This window comes from Homarus americanus, unplaced genomic scaffold, assembly GCF_018991925.1.
Source record: "Homarus americanus isolate GMGI-L3 unplaced genomic scaffold, GMGI_Hamer_2.0 scaffold26351, whole genome shotgun sequence".
In the NCBI taxonomy this organism is placed as follows: domain Eukaryota; kingdom Metazoa; phylum Arthropoda; class Malacostraca; order Decapoda; family Nephropidae; genus Homarus; species Homarus americanus.
The window spans coordinates 4,546,378-4,570,885 of NW_024724368.1; the positions used below are offsets into that span (position 1 = coordinate 4,546,378).

At 36.3% G+C, this 24,508-nt stretch overlaps 1 protein-coding gene across 1 annotated transcript; it reads left to right on the plus strand.

Moving 5' to 3' along the window:
• The first annotated feature begins 2,064 nt into the window (after positions 1-2,064).
• On the plus strand, positions 2,065-23,643 carry LOC121864276 (telomere-associated protein RIF1-like). Its single transcript, XM_042363363.1, has 18 exons — positions 2,065-2,155; positions 4,867-4,964; positions 7,332-9,008; positions 9,117-9,300; positions 10,622-10,744; positions 11,098-11,338; positions 11,661-12,242; positions 12,960-13,138; positions 14,072-14,244; positions 15,121-17,332; positions 17,393-18,677; positions 19,358-19,466; positions 19,592-19,686; positions 20,180-20,338; positions 21,033-21,177; positions 21,834-21,992; positions 22,598-22,866; positions 23,267-23,643. Exons 1-18 carry the CDS (start codon positions 2,144-2,146, stop codon positions 23,464-23,466), a joined length of 7,902 nt encoding a protein of 2,633 aa, XP_042219297.1. The 5' UTR covers positions 2,065-2,143; the 3' UTR covers positions 23,467-23,643.
• Positions 23,644-24,508: the final 865 nt, after the last annotated feature.

A 24,508-nucleotide genomic window follows, 5' to 3' on the forward strand; every position in this document is an offset into this window, starting at 1 on the left:
ATTATGGATCATTTTTGTCATTCTTCTTTGTACTCTCTCCAAAGAATCTATGTCCATTCTATAATAAGGACACCAGAACTGAACCGCATAATCCATGTGTGGCCTCACTAATGCTAGGTAAAGTTTCAAGATAACGTCAGCAGTTCTGTTACTCACAGACCTAGATATGAACCCAAGAATCCTGTTTGCCTTGTTGCGAACGCTAATACATTGTTTTCTAGGTTTCAAGTCGTTGCTAACAAATACACCTAGATCTTTTTCACAAACTGAGTTTTCTATTTCCGTGTTACCTAGTTTATACTTAACGTTTGTATTCGTCTTCCCTATCTGTAGTACCTTGCATTTATCAGTATTAAAATTCATTTGCCAGTTTACTGACCACTCATGTAAGGTATCTAGATCTCTTTGAAGGTGTTCAAAGTCACTGTCTGAATTTATCACTCTGCCCATTTTGGTATCATCTGCAAATTTACTAATCCTACTAGTTATGCCTAAATCAAGATCATTAATGAATATAACAAACAGCAGAGGGCCTAATACAGATCCCTGGGGAACTCCGCTTTTGACCGCACCCCAGTCTGACTTTAATCCATTTATGCTGACTCTTTGTTTCCTACCAGTTAACCATGACCTAATCCATTTTAATACTGATCCACCTATTCCATGTGCTTCTACCTTTGAGGAGCTCACTCAGCCCTGCTTTGTTCATGTGGGCAATTTCGGCGTGGGAGATTACTCCCAGCTTCAAGTTGTCCCACATGTAGGCAATCATTTTAAAAGGAATGCCGTTGATGTCTGGGATCTCCGCGAGCTGTGCGGGCATGCCCTTCTCGACGAAGGTGATCTTGATGTCACCATGGAGCTTTAGACGTTCCACCTTGGTGACCCCCACGATCCCATTAGTTTCAAAAAACTTCTGGAGAACTAGGAGGTTTAGTTTCTTGGGGCAGGTCGGCGTATCCGGACGTATCCGCGCCACGTAATCAAACTCGTAACCGTTCATGGTGAGAGAGGGTTAGAGAGTGACTGATGCTGAGTGCGTACAGCCAGCTACGCCGAGAGACTAGGTCTATGCAGAGGACGCAGGGGTACGATCGCCGACCTAGTCTCTACCTTCAACCTCTGGTTCAGGATCAGAGCGTTTCACACCTTACGCTTAAGCCGCTGTGATTGGTCCTCTCGCTACGCTCACCCCAAATCCTGATTCCCCGTAAATTGTATAAATACTGCCATACCTGGCCAGGGAGACCCTGGCCAGGCATGGCGCTCCAATCCCAATCCGGTCTGGCTGCTCCTGGAGCTCCAGCCGGAACCACCAAACGGGCCGCCTATAGGCAAAGGCCCGTGTCGGACTACGGTCCGACAATCTCAACAACAACAACAGCCAGGGAGACCACTCTACACTCGGCTACTGGACCAGCAACATCTCTCACAGCTCCTCACCACTCAGCTTCCTCAGAAACCTTCTCGCCGTACAGGACCTCTGAGCAAGTTTCTCCTTACCTAGTCACTCCTAAGCACTGCGCTGTACAACAATATATATAGAGAAAGCGCATTGTGAGTTTCTATCCTACCTCATTCCTGAGTGTGAGATATCTACATGTACGTACGTTTGTGTGCCCATACAAAGAGACAATAGACAACTGGCTACAGTACGCTACACTACCTATAGGGAAGTTGCTATTTGTTTGAAGTGGAGCTTCTGTGCACTGTACCCTATAGTTCCTAATGGCGAGGTGAGAGTACAATACTTAGGAATTGTCCATTCCTTTGGAAAAATGTGAGAAACTAATGCATGTAAAGTTATAAAACCATAAAGAATGAGCTTTTGGGACTTAATATAGTTATAAACTAACTACATATGCATACACTCTAAACTTCTTGATAATATATATATATATATATATATATATATATATATATATATATATATATATATATATATATATATATATATATATATATATATATATATATTTATTGATTTCACATGTTTTGGTTCAATGTTAGACTCGTTTATACTGTTTGTATTTGTTTTTAATGTAGGATCGTCTGCGCAGTAACTAGCTCATGAGCCTCCAACAAGCAGAAACACGCCGTTTCCCGCGCTTTCTTACCAAGTGAGTTGTGGTGGCCAGGAACCATGGGGGAGACGGTGAGACTCTTATGTTTTCTCTCTCTTTCTGTTTTATAACATTTCCCTTCGACTCTAATCTGTTAGCCTAGTTGTGAATTTCCATTGAGTTATATTTTACAAAGGTCAATTAATGAGTTTATATATGAGATGTTAACGGGAGCAGAATAAAGAGGCCTCTCCTTTAATTATGTTGTGACATCGGCACTGCTAGTTATTAAGGCTGTGCCTTGGGTATATCCCCCATGGTCGTCTCATCGTCTAGGGATAAAGACAGTTTTCTTAAGTGGTAAAGAAAGGGGGACTGGTTGTCTTGACTCATGACTGTCAACCCCTAATTTCTCCCAGTTTTGTTCATCATTAGACAGTTGTGTCAGACTTGTTTGTGTACATCCACGGTGATGGCTACTTGTGTGTGGGGTAGGCTGCCACATCAGGTTAGGAAGGTCTTTGATTACGTATTGTTTATTTAGTTTTATTTTGTGTCCTTATACAGTTACATAACTTGAGTAAAGTCAGGAATAAGGACATTTGTGAATTAGTATCACTATCCTGAACAGTAGTGCAGTAAGAAACTTCAGTTACTGATGGTCCACTGTAGCACACTGTGTACTGTATAGAAGAAAGGCTGCTCTTATCCCCTTCATTATGGGAACACCACTTTATTTAATTGTCTAACACGAGATGATTTTATTAAGCACATAGTTGACTCTGTGCACAAGGGATTAACCTCATGAATAACATTGTACTGTATACACTGTATAAGTTACCTAAATAATGTATGATGATTTAAGTCAAGGTGTCAATAAATGGGTACTTATTCCGCACGCACCGGCAAACAATTAGGTGTGACAAACATTTTTGGTTAACGTTACTCTTAAGTCCATTCACGATTTCGGCAACAACACATCACTATTCTGCCATACTTTTGTGGCTAATAACTTGAACTTTTAAATAAACAAGTAACACATTTGCCATAACTACGACAGTGTTCACTATAAACCACAGTGAAATTGCAGAATTTTTTAATCAATTTTTTTTGAAAAATCAGCGGCTGTGAAGTTGTAAATAATTACCATTTTTGTCTTCTATTGGGGAAATACTTTTTTTCAGAGTTAGGACATGTATTATGTTTATACCATAGTAATGCGATTCAGACCACCTGCATGCTACATCCCCGTCCTCCCATGGTTTTGCTGTAGAGTAACATTTATCTTCCTTGGTAACCAATATTTGTGTTTTCAATGCAGCTTTTCATGCTAAATACACTGGTGATAACGAAAGTTTGGGGAAATGCTTAATTGCATATTGAGTTATGACCCTTCCAAGGATGGGCAGGGCTTTGAAGCTGAGGAGAAATGTGGAATTAAAAATACTGCATAACTAAAGGAACCTAACCTAATCTAGTCATTGTACTCGTCTACTGGGTAATTATTCCACAAACACTGGCATATGATTTAGCCTCATAACCCCTAACTTGTATACGATTTAGGCTCGTTTGCTGGTGTTTGCAGAATAATAGCCCAGCGAATTTATTTGTGTAGCTACTGTACTTCATAATATCAATTGACTTGGTTCCATATTTTAGATTATCTCGTAAATGACTAGATAGCAATTCTGTACGAAAGTCTAATAATGTTAGTGTTTTAGTGTTCTTATAAACAGCTGTTAATGGAGGCTGCATGGAGGTGACACACAAGGTAGGTTCATCTTCAGTGCCAAAAAATATTGGAGAAACGAAAGTTGGAACATTCCAGTTCTTCTAACTTTATTTTATTATATTCAGGAGTTAGAAATAGTATTTCTATAGAAATTATTAGTTTTACAAACACTGCTTCTTCATTCATATCAAGACTTTAAACATTTTGTAGCAAGTTTGTTTGCAGGATAAACCAAAAACAATCAATATATACTGTAAATATGGAGGTTAAAATTTCTATAATTCATGAAATTTGTGACTTACAAAACATAAAATGTGAATGCAATGCACTACAGTAGTAGTTTAGATGCTAACAAAAAAAAACAAAGAGTTAGGAAGTGGCTCTGTGTTCGTAATATTGCAGCTACCTGGCCCACAGGCTGGCTCCATGACATTGCATTTTTAGAGAACAGAATCCATATCATTCAGCATTTTGCATTTTGATAAGTTTTTTGATGAGTGAACCTAACCTAACCTCTTGAAAACAAAGCACTGTAATATGAAAAGCATTACTGCATTTTGATGTTCCATTCAACAAACTGAAGACCCAATGGCCACACAGCAAATGCCCACCACATTAACTCCCCGGCCCAATATTACTGTGGAAGAGGTCGCCACAACATTACGGCCACAGAGTCACTCCGTAGAGTTTATGTGATCACCTAAAGTTAAACATGTGATATGTTATATCCTTAAATATCTACCGTTCCAGGGTCATAATAAGTCATCTTAGTTCTTCTGACCTTTTAGAGAGACCTGTGTTGCTGCCAGATTTTGTTCAACTGTTTAAGAGTTCCCACATTCACATGAAGGATATGGTAAACCTTGAATATGGCAGCTTATGATTCCACAGTACAGTATTATGAACAGTGATGCACGACACCAGAGAAAGAGAAAAGGATGTTAGATAAGAATCATAAAGTAGGTAGGAAGTTGAGTTGTTTATCAAGGAATTAGGTGGAGTGTGATTTTTTTTTGCCTTAATTAATGTTTTGCATTCCAGAATTTTTGGACTCATGGAATTTTCTTTCAGGGGAAGATGGAGGACGCTGACAGCTTGGAGGAGTTGGTGAACCAGTGTACGTCACAAAATGTGACCACACGAGTGCCTGCATATCGAACCCTTACAAAGTAAGTCTTCTTTCAGAATTCTTGCATGATGTGACAGAGTGGAGTTACAGTACAGAATTTGAATACATTACAGTAGTTCTGCTCATTTGAAGAGTACAGTGCTGTGTTGTGCTAGAGGCCTTACACAGTGGATGTTTTATATTTGATGCAGTAGATCAGGCAACTCAAGTATTGGTTCTCTACTTATGAACAAGTTATATTCCTGAGGCTTGTTTGTAAGTCCAATTGTTTGTAAGTCAAACTTTACTCTAGTTGATACCAAACATATTGTAAAAAATGAAAAGATTATGGATGTTTTGTACAGCTATACCCTTTAATACACCCTTAAAACCTGGCTCAATTTTCTCCTCTTAGGTAATGTTTGTTTTATCTGGAATTTTCTTCAAAATAATCCAGTCTCATCCACATTAAACACCTGTTCTGGCAGGTAACCCCCCTCAGTGATGATGTTTGTATCTCTGAAAGTTTGTAAGTTGAACGTTCATAAGTAGAGGAGCACCTGTATTGTACTGTACTGCATCAGGAAGCTTGCAGGCTGATCCCCCAGGGTACAGGATTTGGGGAAATGTCCTAGCGTTAATCGGAGACTTTCTACATGACTGCAAGCAGTGTGTGGTGATTAATGGCATGAAATCATCAAGTGTACCTGTCACAAGCAGGGTACCACAGGGCAGTGTATTGGGCCCGCTGTTGTTTGTTTGCTTCATAAAGGACAGGCATGACACTGTACATTCCTCCATACAAATGTTTGCAGATGATGCAAAGTTATTTCTGGAAATTGAGAACCAAGCAGATTGTGAAGTGCTGCAGAAGGATCTCTGTGAACTTCAAGAATGGTTGAAGAAATGGCTGCTAAGATTCAATGACGCATAGTGTAAGAGGCTGCACCTGGGACGTACCAACAGTAAGGAGGCGTATCATATGTCCCAATGGGACGAAGAAATTGCATTAATTGAGATTGAATGTGAAAAGGACCTAGGTGTGTATGTTGACAATGAGCTGAAGTACTCGGGCCATTGCGAGAAGAAGGTGAATTAGGCAACTAAATTGTTAGGTCTTATAAGAAGGTCGTTCAGATATTTAGATGGTCCGTCCCTCGTAATGGTCTTCAAGAGTGAAGTGCTTCACCGTCTGGAGTACTGTCACCCTGTCTCGTCCCCGAGATATGCTCGGGACTGTCAGTTGATTGAAAATGTCCAAAGGAGGGCCACCAGACTGGTGCCTGCACTACGGCACATCAGCTACCTTGATAGATTAGAGCACAAGGGGGGACCTAATTGAGGTGTATAAACATCTCAAAGGGCACTACTCAGTTGAGTGCCCTTACCTGGAGCTGGCAGATGCTCGCCCCATAAGGGGTCACAGCTCAAGGTTGAAGAAGCCACAAGCCCAGAAAACTGTGAGGGGTAACTTTTTCGGAGTGAGAGTTGTGAACTCTTGGAACAATCTGCCAGAGAGTGTTGTGACGGCACCGAGTGTGAGCTCTTTCAAGACCAGACTTGACCAACACTGGAGCAGGTTCAGGTACATTCAGGAGCCGGTGCATGCCCAGTACTTGCAAACAGTGCGTAACAGAGACTTGACCGATCGCCCAAGTGGCTAACGAGCCAATCAGTGGTAAAGGGGATAAAAGTAAAAAGTATATCTCATCTTGTGGAATTGACCTGTAAATCCAGAAACACAACATAATCTTGTAAACTGGAGATAGGATTCATTCATTAGTGCTTGGAATATTTGTTTTTGAAGGGTGACTGGCTATAAATGAAGGATTTTTCCTGGAATCCTATTTTCTAAAAAAAAATTTCGAATTCCTTAGCTTGGAAATCATCACTCCTCTTATTGTGGGTAAGTGTGGAAGTTTTCCAGGATTGAAATAGGATTGACAAAAAATGCATCATGACCATCCAGAGAAGAAAAATAAAATAAATTACTGTACCCCCTGTGTTCCTTTAGCTGATGTTATATCTTGTGCTAGTCAGGATTCTTCCCTCTACTTGAAGGAAAATCTTTGCTTCTACTGTACTGAACAATTCAGGGTGACAATTCCAGTTGGGAGAGACAAATTAGTTGTAAGATTAGTCCCGACCACTACTGTGTTATAAATTCTTATAACTTGACCATGCACTGTACTAGGGTTTCAGGATCAGTTCTTTGGTTAGTGCTGATTTAGATAATTCTTGATTCTAATAAACTGATAATTATTGAGTTATTGTATGTACAGTATTGAGCATTGTCTTTATCAATAAATTTTGTCCGTAAGTTAATTTTTAATTGTTTCTTATTTGTGAAGGTGTACCACTTGTTATTTTATTTAGCCTTTTTTCAATTATTGACTAAGATGACTCATATTTATATTTTTCTTTTCAGGAAGTGTACAGGGAAGTCGGAGAATGTTGTATGGAGTGACTATGCCTCTTTGGATGACACACACAAAACTTTGGTTAATATTAAAACAGACTTGTTAAATGGGGCAATAGAGACCAGTTATGAAGCTGCAGGAGTGTGTGGATGTCTTCTAGCTAATGTTAGTTTTCTCAGCTTACTGAACAAGGAGGATGAAGTTGAAATATTAGATGTGTTAATAAAAGTCATTAAGGAAGCAAAAGAGAAGAAAGTTCTTACTAGAAGTCTGTGGAGTCTTGGAAAAAGTAAATTAAAGAAAAATGTTTACCTAGAAAAAGTTCAGCAAATTATTGAAACTCTTATTGGCATTCTCACTCCTGGAGACTCATCATCTGTTACAGTTCATGAAGCAATACAAGTTCTCCAGGCTTTATTAGAAAACATTCCAGATGAACTCTGTAATGAAGCGAGACAATGGCTGCCGTGTTTATTTTTGTATCTCTCTCACGAAGTTAGTAGAGTTCGTGTATCTGCCTTATCTACTGTTCACAAAGCAAAAACTCTTTTGGAAAGACCAGATTACAATGATATTAAATCAGACATTGTGAAAATGATTATACCAGACATTAAGACCCAGTATTGTAAACAAATGAACCGCTTGGTGGTTATGGAGTGTGTCGACGTATTTGAGTCATGGAGGATGGTAGTGCATTTATTGGGAAAGGAACTTCACTCTGGTTTATTGCTGATAAATAGCCTCCTTGAAGTTATAGAAAAAGGATTCAAGAGTCCCAACCCTGTGATCCGAATTGAATCTTTCAAGTGTTGGCAGACTCTAATGGATAATTTCTCTTTGGATATAAATTTGCTTACTAATATTAAGAGATTGAAATTGCTTCTTGCTCCCCTTAAAACTAATAATGCTAGAAGAGAAGATATTGCCTATGCAAAACTTCAGTCATGGTGGCATCTTGTTTGTAAGCTTGGTAAGAAAGCATCTGTGAATTTTGATATAGTAATAGTACCACTGCTAAGGTTTTGCTTTGACTGTGGCTCTTCTACTGGTGGGGCAGCGGTTGGAATAGCTGGGAGGAATCTTATCATGTCAGGTGCTGCAGCGCCTCCAGGAACAAAGTTTTCTGGTTTACATGTTTTTAGTGCAGAAATATTAGCTCAGATACTATCTGTTGGTGGTAATATTTCTGGACTTTCGACTTACAACTATACCACACCAAAGATGGAAGAGCCTCTGTTGACCAGCCCCTCGATGTTTTTTCGTTATCATCAGCTACTGTTGAACTGCACCGGTAAAGCTGTGCAAAGCCTTAGTTCCCATGAACGTAAACAGTACCTTCTTGGAGTGTTCCTGTTCCAGTCCGTCCTTGCTCATATTCGTATGTTAATTAGCACAGACACGAGTAAGAAAGAGTCTGTAGAGCCAGTGAAGGAGCTCTTTAACACCATTTCATCATTAGAAAGAGAATGTTCCCCTGGAGACTCACAGAGTCAGTTTGTTTTCAAGTTCTTTGAAATGGTTATGGTAGGAAGTTTAGCACTACCCAAGTCTGTTCTAAACTCTCGACATCATCATATATCAACAAGCAATACAATGAGAGACATGATGAGTGGGACTTTAAGTTACCACTTAATACGTGAGTTGTGTAAGCCTGGTCTACTTCACTATGCCACAACTAGAGAAGGGTAAGTTGTAGCAAAAAATAGTTTTGATGTTTGTAAATTAAATGGCTTTATAAACTAAATGGAAGGAGTTTAGAATTGAAGAATTGATGTCCATTTTATATATTGCAGGTTTTTCACAATGTGGTTGGCTTTACTTGCTAATAGCAATCCATCAGTAGGAAAACTTGGTTTCCTGCTTTCAGTAATGAAGGAATTAGATAATGCTGCACCAGTTTTATGCCCTGCACACCCTAACACACTTGTGCGGTTATGGTCGTCAGTAGTTCGTCAACTTATTGAACACATTGAAGAGGTAAATGTTTTAGGATGTATCGGTGAGAATGTATGACTTAGAAAGTATGGCATTGAGTAGCTCTTAAGAGGTTGATGTCTTACTATTGTACTGAGTTACATTTGGTTGCTATACAAAGAAGTAGAAACCAGAAAGACATATTAAAGCCGTATTGTGGAACAATGACCATAACAATAAATATTGGTGTCTCCTGCCACTTTCAGTTTGTTTATTGTTCTGACATTCAGTGTATCCATGAAACCCACATTATAATACTGGATCAAGAATACCCCTGTACAGTTTTGTTTAAGATTCTTCGAACACTGCTGGAGACAGCTGGCAACTCAAATTAACAGTATATACCAGCAGAAAAGTATAATACAGTATAATACAAAACAACAAAGCCCCCAAATTAATTAAGCAATGGGGAACTAAGTAACCAATCACTTTTACATTCATTCATAATTTTTATTACATACTACAGTAAACAAACAGCCTTGAGTTGCCAGCTGTCTCCAGCAGTGTTCGAAGAATCTTAAACGACACTGTACATTCTCATCTTTTGTTTCCTTTGATATGGTGAGCACCTTATAATTCTCATTACACTTTATTTTCTTTACCCTTTTTCCCCAGTGATCCACTTCATCTTACCACAGTAATTCAATTTACAGATACTGTACATCTACTCCCAGATGCCTGAAATACCTCAGTTCCTCCACTCTGTCTTTTCATGCTAATAATGATTTATCCTTGTCCACAATTTCACAAACTCGTTGTATAACAATTGTAATTATTCTTCCAAATTGCCCACTAGAACAGTATCATCGGCAAACATCAGTTGATTCACCTCTCATTTGCATCTTGTAACTCAGCATTCTCATCCATTATTTATGCCTTCAGCTCTCTTATTCCCCATACCATTAAATATTTAAACAGGTATAGCAACATTACAGATCACTGACAACCCATCTCTTAACATGAACCGGTTTCTCTCATCATGACAGACACTTCCTTCTTCCTGTTAAAGATTAGGACAACACTCGGCAGTTCCATTGGCCCCATATATACATCTTCAGTATTTCCTGTATGATATATCAGTCTCCTCTATCATATGTTTTTTTCTCCATCCATTAATACTAAGAAACGGAGATCAAAGTCATACACTCACAAAGTTGTTGATGGGTAATTCACAAATTTTACATGTAAGGGAATACGATAACTTAAATTTATTAATTCAGTGTGTGTTAAATTTCACCCATTCCCATTACAGATAAAAAGTTTGAACTATTTTCTTGGCAGGTTTATATTTATTGATTTTACTGAACATAAATAATGTTATCAGACACAGATGATAGACCAGGGTGATGGTAGTGAACATGACTGGAGTTGCATCTACAGTAGCCTTCTCTTCCCTCTGACTCATTCCATTGATGCCCTCAGTGCAGCGGATCATCACATTTATTATGTGAGTTATTATTATTATTATAATAACTGGATGACAATTTTCTTAGCTTTAGCCTTTGTTATTAATATCTTCATGATATTTAAGTAATATGGATTTATTGCACATCACACCTTCATGATAAAAATATTTTTTGCCGTGTCATATGTTTGTATTAATAGTATGAGTAGTATGGAAAGTGAGTTTTAATTGAAATTGATTTTAATGAGTTTTAATTTGAAATTGCTTTTAATGGATGTTTGAATAGAACTTAAAAAAAAATAATAATTAATATTAATTTGCTTAACCCTCGGAGACTTGAAGGGTTAAATCATTGTCATCAAAGGGTTAAAGTTCTCCCCTTATTTCCTCCACAGCCAATCATGACAGACTGGACTGAACTCTGGTTAAAGTTTATAGAATTAACTCCACTGACCCCTACAGCTGAACCCAATAGTGAAGTGGATTATGTTGCTCAGAGTTTGGTTACTATGTGTGCGGAAAAGCTTACAGCACCGCCTGATGTACATGCTGCTACTTTCAATCTGATGGCAGATATTCTGGTAGTTCTTACAGGAAACTTAAGATATTCAGAACTGGGCAAGACTTCAGTAAGATGTAAGTCAAGGATGAGTTGTGTTCGTAATGTATGATCAAAATTCATTGCTTCTCTTTTTCTCTCCGTGTGTACAGTACATAGTGGGATTCGTGTCTTTCTGTGGCTTATTTCATAGGACATACCATAATTAATAGGATTTATTTCTGGGATTAGAAAAACAGTAAATTTTCCCAAGTTGCTAGACAGTGGTGGGTGGGCTGGATAGACTTACTTGATGGGCCGTATTTTGCCCACCCCTGGTCTCTTGTGTAGGTAACTGTGTTTAAATAATGCTGTATACTGTTTTCAGTAATTGACTTTAAAAGTATTTTGTCTTTGCAGTGGTTAACAGTCCAGCGAAACCCAGAAAGAAGCCTAATCCTCTTCACAATATGGCTGCTTGTATAGAGCTTTTTGGAATCATCTTCCCAAAAGTGTTGCGAATGGTATCATCTCAGAGGCAGCAAGCTGCATCAAAGCTGTGTGAAGCCATAACACACGTCTTCAATGGTGTCAAGCAAAAAAAAATGGTTGATGTGTTGATAACACAGGTCATGGAACCAATATGTGACTCAATTAAAGTTAATCCAGCTGCTAGATTTAATCCTGATGTTGAAAGGAAATTCATTGCTATGTTCAAGAGTTTTGGGACATTAATAGAAGATCATTTTGGAAAGAAACACAGTGCAGATCAGCTCTCTAAAGTTGTACCAGTATTTGTAGTGTCCCTGAGGTCAAGTAATAAACATATAAAACAAGAAGGTGTAAGATTATGGAGGAGTAGCTTTTCATCTACAAGTTTCAGCATACCAACCAATCTTTTTGATATTTTGAAGGAGTGTAAACTTCCTCCTGCCAGTTTAACAGATCTTAATGAAACCTCAGAAGATTTAATGAGTCTCAGCCCCAAAGAAAATTTACCAAGTAAGTTGATAATAGATTTTTTGTTTTAAAGATGTGTTCTTTGTACTATGACCAAAATTTGTATTAGATTTAAAATATTTCCTTTTATTCCAAACACATCATGGTGGAAGATTTATTATAACCAAAGGCTTAAAATTACCTCTCAAGAATTATATTGGATAGATTTTATTTATTATTATTTTTTATTTATTTTATTTTTTTTATACAGTGGAAGCCAGATTTTACTGTAGACATTTATATTTTGGATAATGATCAGTGACAGGTCATACTTACTACTGTACTGTTATGAATATGCGTAACAGCAGAGAGAATACTAAACAGCATGTGACTGAATGGACACACCTATTTAAATCTTAGAGATTTTTCCTATATTTTTGCACAATAATATGAAACTACCCTGTACTGCATTCACTAGTATACAGTAATATACTTATTTACATCTTGAGTTAATTTGGTCAAGTTATTCTTTTCATTCAGTTTTGCAAAAGTACCTGGTATATTTGTAGACAAAAGGACATGATTGGACAAGTCACTGGAGAAGTTTCCTCCTCTTTATAGTGAACAGAGGAAATTTGTCCTAATTAGAGCTTCAAGTATGGATTTTGCTCAGATTTATTGACAATTGGTTAGTTATCCTTCTGGTTTCATTGGTGTACAGTATTGTTTAGAATTCACTTTTAACCATTTCAGGTTTTATTTCTGATACTTAATTTCTAGCTCGCCAAGCTGGTAGCTTACTTAAGCGTGAAGCAGGATGTATGGGATCACCTCAAGGCACTACCATACGCAAATCTCTGAAAGTTGAGTCTCCAAGACCTGGTAATCACAGCCTTGGCACACCAACCTCCAAAGACAAGAGTAAACTCAAGACAAACCTGGAAGAGATGAAAGATGAAGTAAGTTCTATTTGAATACTATTAAGTCCGTTTCTAGTTTGGAAGTCTTGTCAGAATTTTGTATCAGGGCTGATGAAATGTAGAATAAAGTTTCCCATCAAAGAAAACCTGAAAAGTATTTGTTGGAGTAAAATAAAAAAAGATGTGGGCAGTATTGTGGATATTATATACAGTTCAGTAAAGTATGGGGTAAATGGTTAGTTATTGAATGCTATCTAGTTTTTATAAGGAAAGTGAAGTCTGTGGCTTCTTGTGAAAGGACAACTTCAGGTATGCATAATTCACTGGGGTTGTTTATTTCCTTAGGTGGAGTAGAGTAAGAGGTGAAAATAAGAATAATGGAGAGAGGTGCAAATGTGGTGAATGATGATGCGGGATAAAGGGGATAGGAGTCATCTTTTGGTTGATGATGACACCACTTAAGTGGGCAGCTCTCAGACAAAGTTATAAGTGCTGATGAATGAAGTTGGATGTATGTGTACTATACTATAATAAATTTAATTGATCTGGTGTATTTTTACACTATAGCAATTTTTTGCTTCATGGGTATTCTTGGTCCCTATTTTATGTAAAGGAACCCATGGCTACTGTGTGTGTATGGAATGTGACAGTTGAGTGGATAAAGCGCTCACTTCATTGTTCCATGGGTCGGTGGTTTAATCCCTGTTGTACCCAGCTGTAAATGGGTACTTAAGTTTACAACTTGTGGAAGTGAATGTGATTGAGTGCAGTACTGGCCATATTGCCTCCTTGTGTACCCAAAAATTGGTACCCCCCCACACTGACCCTAATGGGCAGTTATGTCTATGGGACCCACTTTCACTGGTGTATTGTGCCACTAAGCAAATATGAGAGGTTTTTCTGTGTTACACAAACACACACAAGCATTAATTCATTTTCTATGCAGTAAGAACAAACAAATTCTTTCCATAGGATTTTGTGAAGATTGTGTCCCCAAAACCCAAAAGAAGAGTCCTAACTGAGCATCAAATTGAACGCATGACTGAGCGAAGGTCTGACATCCCTGCCCTGTACTCTGAACTCTCACAAGCTGTCTCACAGGATGTTTTGCCATCACAGTTTGCATCTCAAAATTCTTTTGACGAGTAAGTTCTGTACAGTATTTCAAGTTTTGTTATTTTATTTTCGTGAATATTTTGGCAGTTAATTCATTGTACTGTACAGTATATGTTAATAGTAAAAACATTACAGTATCTAATTTTCCATAATAGTTTATTCTGCCTTTTGACTCTTAAGGCTGTCATTAAATATAGTCATTTCCTCTGGGATTTTAGGTTCCAGATCTACCTCTGTAATGTCACACCAGAATCGACTTGTTAATACACTAGAATACCAATCACTTCTGTCTGCATCACACTATACTCATAAGAGGTTAACCAGTATGTTTACTCCCTCCCAGTCATACTCTTGCTCTGTTAGAATATGTTGAAATCCCCCCATTGAATGACCTTCTCCCCACCTTTGTTATATTGTATATCATATTTGTACCATTCTCTTCCCAGCTCATTAATTTCTATCATCATTTTACATCTAAAATTCTTTCATGCTTCTATCACATAATGGTCAAACACTTCCATTTCCTGCTCTCCATACTACCATTTTGCTGCCTCCATATATAGTATATATCTTCTGTTTGAACCGTGTTCATATCCCTATCATCCCTCCCTCATATTATACCAATATATATATATATATATATATATATATATATATATATATATATATATATATATATATATATATATATATATATATATATATATATATATATATATATATATATATATATATATATATATATATATATATATATATATATATATATATATATATATATATATATATATATATATATATATATATATATATATATATATATATATATATATATATATATATATATATATATATATATATATATATATATATATATATATATTACGAAATTAATTCTTCAACAGATCATCAGTCACTGACATGCTAAAAGGAAGTCCTGTGAAGAATTCAAATAAAAGTGATAACAAAAATATTGCCTTAAAAGCTTCTGCCAAGCAACTGAAAACAGAAAATAAAAGTTCTGATGGATCAGGCATTGAGAAATTGTCATTTAGAGGGAAAATTCCTCCTGAAATCCAAGGAAATCAATTTGAAAATAAAGATGATGAATCATCTGGTGATGTACAGAATCTGAGAAGGAAGTCTGGAAGACTTTCTAAGAATAAACAGGTTGAATCACAAAGTGTAGCGACGGCATTGAACAAAAATGTTCGAAAAGAAGAAAAAGTGAACCAGAAGGAACAGTCCAAAACTAAAGTGAAAGGTCTCTCAAGCAGTGAAGTGAAACCAAAGAGTGTAGGTGAAATGGCAGGAACTACTGAAGGTGCTGAATTAACAATTGAAAATGAAAATAACAGAGATACAAATGAAAAGCCGTGTGCTACAACTATAACAATTGTTGAGAAACTAACAGTTACTCAGTCGGAGGAAAATTGCACTAATGCTGAAGAAGAGAATTGTAGTACAGCAGACAAAGATGAACTTCAAATAAAAGCTGATGATATTAAAACATATTCAAGTAAAAAGAAGAAAGATTCAATAGCTCGAAGATATGGTGATTATACAGATGAAGACTTAAATGAGGAATTAAGGAAGACTTCTCTTGTGCTGCAAAAATCTCTTAAGGACAATAAAAATGTTGGCTCAAATCAAACCATAGACACTTCTGAACTCCATCGCCGGAAGGCTCAGACACCAGTGAAGAAAACCCTGAATGATGTACGTAAAACATTGAAAGGAGTGGGTTTGTCGGAGTGCCATGCTGAAGACACGAGTGGAATCGACTCTCCTATTCTATCTCCGAAGGAAATTAGACAACAAAGAATTAGTTTCAAGGAGGTGGCTGTTTCACCCAGTGTAATTAAGGACTACAAAATTGTAAAACAGATCCCAGAAGTAAAGTTAACAGATGAAGTCCTGTTACTAAAACATATGAACATGTTTCACGTGTCAGACACAGACTCTGATGAGGAAATTCCAAATTCTCAAGCCACTGTTTTCAATAACAGCGAGTCTTCAGTTTCCATGTTGAAAAGTAAATTAGTTAAAGAAAATAATGATCGAGATAGTACAAGTAAAACTGATGGTCTGCGCAAAGTTGCAAGAGCAAAAAGAAAGCGAAAGCTATCAGAAGAAGAGTCGGTTGTTAACATTGAGAAGAAGGTCAGAACTGCAGAAAAAACACATCAAGCACCAACAGAGAAGCACAGTTCAAGTGATGATTCTGTAATGATCATAGAAGAAGTGAGTGAGCAACAATTGGAGAAACAAATGATGGATCCTAGAAAAAGCAAAGAAAATCAAAAGCAAGGTAAAGATAATGAAGATAATGTAGGTAAAAACATGAGAAAGACTATGAAATCCCAAACTGAGTTGTTGCGCAAGAATTCTCAGAACAGTTCAGACAGTCAAAGCAATTTTGAAAATGCGGACGGCACTTCTTCTCCGTGTACCCCACCTAAGGTTACAAGGTCAGGACGTAAGATTGTGGCCCCAAATAAAGACATGCCAGAGCCTATGACCCCACCTGGAAATTCTAATCCAAAAAGGAGATTAAAGACACAGGAGGCAATAATGGTGACATATGTAGATGATGATCCTAAAACACAAGGGATTTTGACAACTCCCAAAAAAAATGTACCTGAAAAGAAAATTGTCCAAAAGAAGATCACAGACATGTTTAGTAAAGACGCCAAAATAATTATAGACGAAGACGCTGATATTTCTGAGGACAGCGCCTCGCTTACTAAGATGGAAGATGTCGAGTTTAGTGGTGATGACACTGACGGTTACATTCCAGCAGAAGAATCACAGACAAGCACTGAGAGTGACACTGATGAAGGTGATCAGGCATTAGAGAATGGAAACAAGTCAGAAATTGTTGTAGAAGAAATTTGTGTTTCAGAAGGATCGAGTTCGTTAGTTCAGAAACCTAAAGAATCACCTGCTGGGAAGTCTGCAACTAAGTCGATTGAGGAAGCTCATGTGTATGGTGATGAAAATAAAAACGATGGTGATGATGAAAAAAATAAAATCGATGATAATGGTGAAAATAAAACTGATGATAATGAAGAAAATAAAACTGATGATGATGAAGAAAATAAAATTGATGGTGATGATGAAAATAAAACTGTTAATGATGAAGAAAATAAAACTGATGATAATGATGAAGAAAATAAAACTGATGATGATGAAGAAAATAAGATTGATGATGATGATGAAAATAAAACTGTTAATGATGAAGAAAATAAAACTGATGATAATGATGAAGAAAATAAAACTGATGGCAATGATGAAATAGGTTTGAACAATATTAGTATCACAGATACATCAGAGAACGCTTGTAATATAAGCATAGAGAAAAAAAGTGATAAAAGAGATCAGTCTGTGGATACTTCTGGAAGGTCCAAGGAATCCATAACAAATAAAAACAAGGCTAAAGTATCATCTGATTATGTTAGTAAAGGGGATGATGCAGACCAGTCTGTAAAAAATGTAATTGGTGCATCTTTTGAAGCAGAAACAAATGAAGATCTTCAGCCAGGTGATGATGACCTACAAAAGAACATTGCAGAAGTGACACCAGTAATAGAGGTAGCAGTGAGTCCTGTAAATACCCAGGAGGAAGTTGAGAAAATTTCAGAAGATGAATCAAGTTCTTTCGAATGTGGTCAGACAGTAGATGAATATTTAAATGAACTGCCTAAAAAGGTTAACTGCAAAAAGTTAATTGACAGTAATGTTGACAGATTAAGAGATTCAAGAGACAGAGATCGTAAAACCAACAATGAAAAGACAGACACTAAAGATTCTGAAAATGGGGATGAACATAAATCAGAAAATAAATGTACTAGTCCATTACAGGACTCACATTCTGAACGTACTGGTAATGAGTGTGAAAAACCAGCACGTGAAAGGGATTTAGGAGAAAATGAATTACCAAATTCACAAGAGTTAAGTGTAAGTAACTCGGAGGTGAAGAAGAAAGATTTTGTTGAGGTGGGAATTGACTCTTTGGAAAACATAAGTGAAAAGGAATCAGAGAAAGTGGACTTGAACAGTGCCAACATGACAGATGCTGAAAGTTTAGAAAATATGGACATAGAGGAGATGAAAAAAATGGTTGATAAAGATCCAGAAAAGTCTGTTGTAAAGGATCTAGAAAAGAAAAGTGATACTGAATTAGGCAAGATGGGTAGTGATGGTGGACTTTGTAGTCTTAAGAAATTGGACAAAACAGTTTTAGAATCTAATCTCACTGTAAGGCAACAAGAGGAAGAACTCTCACCGGAGAAACAAAGTATGTCAAAATTACATTCAGCAGTTAGTACTCCTGAGAGACAGAAGAAGAAAGGTTCACTGAAGTATGCAGGGTCCAGGGCAGCCATGCTGGTTGCTTGTGCGAAGCAAAACATCAAGAACCGAGGAACAAGTGAGGGAGAATCACCACCTAAGTCAGGAGGTTTGTGTTCTTTAGTTGGTGTTTATGTTGGCCACACACCCATATCAAATTTTATTTAAAAAAAAATAAATGAAGCATGGATGAGGTAGTAATAGATATGACAATGAGTGATAGAAGGAGATGCAAGTTTGGTTATCAATGGTATGGCATGATGGGTCACTGTTTGCAGATGAACACTGGTGGAAAATTAACAGTAAAAGTGAAAAGTAATAACTGGAAAAAAGTAGTAAAAGGAGACAGAAGCAAATGCTAGTAGAATGGAAGACTTAGCTATTATGTGTTAGTGTATGATGTAATGAGTAGAGGAGAGACAGACACCAAAATTCAAGTCTTCTCTACCAACAGTGTCTTCTTACCAATTGGTTATCATGGGATGCTGGTGTGAAGGTAAAGGGTATTCAAATTATCAGTTATTCAATTTTTAGATCCTTCTTAAGTTGAGGCCCTGGAGCTTGGGATATCAATCCCTAGACTTGCTTGATCTCTCTCTACATACTCATAATATTTTGAAGGGGTTAGAGCAGTCATTATACAAGGAAATAGACAGATGTTGAAAGTGAACACATTTTTATGTGATAGAGTACAGCATATTAGAATACAGTATGTGGCAAGATATATGTTTAATGAGTTGATCCAGTACCAGTTGTAAGATAAATATATGTAAAAACATTATTTACCAGGTGATATATCAAGACATCGCCTCAGTGTCTCACCTAGTAGGAGGAGTTTACCAGGACGCTTCTCTCCCTCCAGCACTCCACCCAGTCGTAAAAGAAAACTAGGAGACGGGTGAGCATTCTCTCTTGTTTTATATATGTGTTAGAGGTATACATTTTAGTGATAATGGGACAGTTAGCCCCAGCAATATAAAACAGTTGTGTAGTACAGTATTTGATTGATCTGTTCCACTTCAGTGATGGTGGACGGCCTTGGGTGAAACACGAGCCTTCTCCAGGAGCATCACCATCCACAAGCATCTTGAAAAAAACTCCCACAGATGATAGCCACAGTGGGTAACATTATTTTTATTTTGTTTTTTAGTTAGAATGACTCATAAAGAATTGTCCTTATTAACATAATTATGATATTGAGTAATAGCAGAAGACAGATTTATTGTTGGTTATTATTTTCAGTAGATCAGGCAAATTGATGAGTTACTTGTAGTTCATAGTTCAGTCACTGCTCTTAGAAGGTTTGTGTGTGTGTGTGCATGCATGCATGCATGCATGCATGCATGTGCATGCATGTGTGTGTAGTTACATGGATTCAGGTTCAAGAAAAAGTAACAAAAGAACTTCATAGACAGTATATACTACACATGTTATTCCAGGAAAATAGGGCAGGCAGACCCTGGCTACATAATCTTATAAGAAGGAAAGTTTGAGGTTATACTGGTTTTTTAGTTCTTGTATCATCAGAAGATATATTTGTTACAGAATTAAAGTTTTATGATAATTTTTTAGAATAAAAATCATGCAATTACACTAAGTTTTACTTTACAGAGACAGAAACTCCTTCACCTCCTTCAAAATACAGACGTGTCAGTTTTGCTGATCCTCCAGTCTCAGAGCGTGTTGAGATACCTCCTTCTCCAAAGACCTTAAGAGGAATTCGGGCTCAAAAGAGACTGGATATGACTAATGCGTCTTCCCCAGGAAAGGGTAAGTTGATCTGGCCATGTTATAATATAGAAGGTTGTGTGACATGGTCTTAGGGTATTGGTTATAATGACCTTACTCTTAATACTTTGAATAGTTCCCTCTTTTATTTATTTAAAGTGTAACACCGGTTGTAAATATTTTTCCCAGTATTAATATACAAGAATTGAACAAGAACAAGAGTTTGTTCTCTTTAGTTTGTGAATGAATTAAATAACAATGGTGCAATATGCATAAGGTTTATAAAATATATTCAAAGTTTTTTATTTTTGTCCCCAGTTTCTTTACTTACTGAACATCCCTCAGAGAGACAGCTTACCTGAAGTGAGGACTGTGGAAACAAGGACTTAGTAATGTTTAATAGTGTTGAAAGAGTCTCATTATTATGTACTGTACTGTACGCTTATGTTGACTTCACAAGAAAAGTTTAAAGTATCTTTGATCCCAAGCTGAAAATCAGTGATAGTACCGTACATTGCACTACCTACACAAAATTTTGGCTGACTTTGGCTAGTCCACAAGAACTAGGCAGTTTTATCAGGCTCTCCTTAAACAGCTTGTTACATACAGCCCCAAACTCAAGTACTTTATTCTTTAGCCTTCAGTAGTCACTCTTGTACATTCTTGTACTAATATACCAAAAACTGGAGTAGGATTAAAATTTAAAAAAATAAATAAAATTGATATCTGTTTCCAGATATTGATTACCCATCTTCCAGTAAGGAATCCCAAGAGACAGATTCACCTGTCTTTTTGGATTGTAGCCAGCCATTGTACCCATCTCTGATAAGTTGTCAGGATAAGGTTGACCAAGTGGCCCATCTACTCACTTCTCCTGCACTGTAAGTTTATTGAATCTTTGTTGCTTTCCATTTTTTCTGTTTGGGAAATGGCATGTTCAAGAATAGTTTGTGATGAATATGACATGTTCAAGAATAGTTTGTGATGAATATGACATGTTCAAGAATAGTTTGTGATGAATATGACATGTTCAAGAATAGTTTGTGATGAATATGACATGTTCAAGAATAGTTTGTGATGAATATGACATGTTCAAGAATATTTTGTGATGACATGTTCAAGAATAGTTTGTGATGAATATGACATGTTCAAGAATAGTTTGTGATGAATATGACATGTTCAAGAATATTTTGTGATGAGTAGGATGCAGAGAATAAGAATAAGAATTAAGGATGAAAAAAAGAGGTTTAAGACGAAGTTGACCAGATGTAGACACATGAGGAAATGGGAAATAAAGATAGGTGAAGAGTATGTTTAATTGAGAGGTGGGTGGAAGGAGGAAGAACCAAGAACAAGTTGTAAGGATGAGATGTAGGACACAAAACAAGTAGTGGTGATGGACATTCAGTAATCATTGGCTGCATCAATAATAGGGGAGCATGACAAGGCATGTATAGAGTATGAGTAGTAGCTGATTCATGTTTCAAGATGGAATTTCTTGTACAACTTGAAATTTGATTTATAATTTTATTTTCAGAGTTGAGGGACTGATGGCAGTTCTTGAAGAACTTGGAGTTAAAACTGTTGGTCAATTGAGCCAGCTAACTGAAGCTGACGTTAACAAGTTGCCAGTGAGGGCACCCAAAATTCCTGTTACTTTGAAAATTCTAAAGAAATATGAAGAAACAGAATTAAGGTAAGGAGGATTACTTGCAACAAGTTATGAAAATGGGAGGGTTTTGTTTGAACAAATTTTAAATGACTTTTTTCATTGCAAGGCGGTCTGAAATGTACAGTATTAATTCTTTCTTCATGCTGTAAAATGAGATCAGAATTCAGCTTTTATCCTTGTTGCTTTACACAAACTAACACATGTCTATGCATCCTTTTTCAAAAATGAGTCATTGCCACACTTAAATTATTTGTACACACCGCTGCTTCCTTCATGTCTGTGCCCCTCATTTATGATTCATCCTTCACCCTTGCTTTTCATCTCCTTCATCTTCTATCATCTGTAAAAATATTGCCATAAAATGATGATGTGGATGATATTCATTTGAAAATACACAAAATTGCTAATACAAAGAGGACCGCAGTAATGCAACTCTACACTGCATGGAGCTTTACTATGCTTTTTACATAAAATAAAATTCCTTACACTTTCATTGAATTTACTTTGTTTAATGGGTGACCTTTAAGGTGAAGTATTAATGGCCTTATTTTATTAAGTTGCTCTAATTATGATCTCATGAAAATTAAAATCAGTGCAATCATTAACACAGGTGATTTCTCATTTTCAAGGGAAGGCAAGAAATCTCCTCAATCGTTGATGGACGAGGTCGAAATTCAGTTGTGTGAAATTTTTGGAGAGGTAGACCGTGAAGACAAAGAGAACTTGCGGCCAAACAAACAAGACCATTTCCTGGAAAGTAGAAAATCTGGAGACGATGATTCAAACAATATGGAGACCACTGAACAGAGAACAAACGATGTTTCTGAGACCCTGCCTGAAGGGCTGGATATTATAGGGTTGGATGATGGTATCACCCCCTTAGATGCATCACCAGAAGGTAAAAACTGTTCTTTACATCTTTAAGTAATGTTCATATTAACCACATAAATATTTTAACTTCTTTTGTGTAAAAATTTGACAAGAGAAAGAAAGTGAGTGAGTGAATGATGATTGCATCAGATTTGTCAGTTCATTGATTGTATTTTGTATAGAATAGTTATTGTACCTTTGGGGCTACATGTATATTACAATATACCAGTACATACCTGGCCAGCCATCAGAATGTGCTTGCCAACACAAACATTATCTGACAGTATATTCTTCCTTATACTATACTACATGATAAATTTTGTCATGTTACAAAAATACATTACAGTATTTGACATTTATTGTAAAAAATATTTTAATTTGCAATGTTTGACTAAAATGATATGTAAAGTCTTTCATATTTTCTTCAGATATGGAACCAGAATTCATAACAGCCATTTGCAAGAAAGCGAAAGAAAACCCACAATTCCTCGAGCCCTTGGCAGATCAAATGGACACAAATACCAAGGAAATGTTATTCAGTATTTTAATGAAGAAACTAAAATATCAGTTTCTTATTGACTGTTTTCATCAGTATTTGAAATCGAGAAATACTACTGAAAATACTTGAACATTGGCTGATACTCTTTTTTTTTTGTACTGGAGGTGTTCCTGCCAGGACCAGTTGGAAGCTTCTTTTTATAAATGTGAACAAAATGAACTTTATAAACAAAATGTTTTTTTTTTCTGTGACTACAGTACAGATTGCCAACTGTTGAACATTTTTTTTTTTTATTGGTATAAGGAGTACAAAGCTTTAATAGTCACCCAACACATAAACTTGGCTGTAAAACTACGTAGTTGATACATTTGTGAATATGAAGTTTTTGTTTACTTTTAGTAATCTCTTAATGTAGTTTCTTTAAACTGAACAAACCTTCATATTTTTATGTAAACAATAACATTAATATTTTTAGTGTACAAATTTCTTTTTATAGCTATATCCTATAGCATATATTGATGGAAACAATGTTTTCTTTGTTGTTATTTTTTAGGGGACTACATGCTGTATAGTTATTTTGATTTTAATATTGAACATATTTTAGGATTTTTTTCCTTCAGTAGTAGCAGTAAATTTATCATTTGATTAATATAAACATTTACTAGTTTTCAACCAGAATAACTATAAAATGGGTGATTGTATCACTATAGTATTTGTATAAATATCAATTCCCTCAATAAATTTCTTTTATAGAAAATGACTCTATTCTCTTGCCTGTACTGTATACCAAATTAACCTACAAATTGTGATAAGTTTTTTTTTAAGTGTGGGACTGATAGTGTGCAATATCATAAATATGTCTTAATTTTTTCCCTAATGTATTTACTTCTAGTCTATTTTTGAGGTCACTACCTTATTTTAATGTACAGTAATTTCTAGATTCATTTTGCATTAAAGGATAAAAAACATTCTATTCTTATGAGTATAAATGAACAGTTTATTTGATTCACAGTTGCTGTTATGCACAAAAAGCATCTGAAGTGATCTGTAATATTTATTTTAACATCTTTTAACACTCATAATATGTAGTTAAGGATTGTTGAATACCGGTTACTAACAAAATTTAGGAACATTTATAAATAAACTTATTTCTTTCACAGGTTTTTCAGCC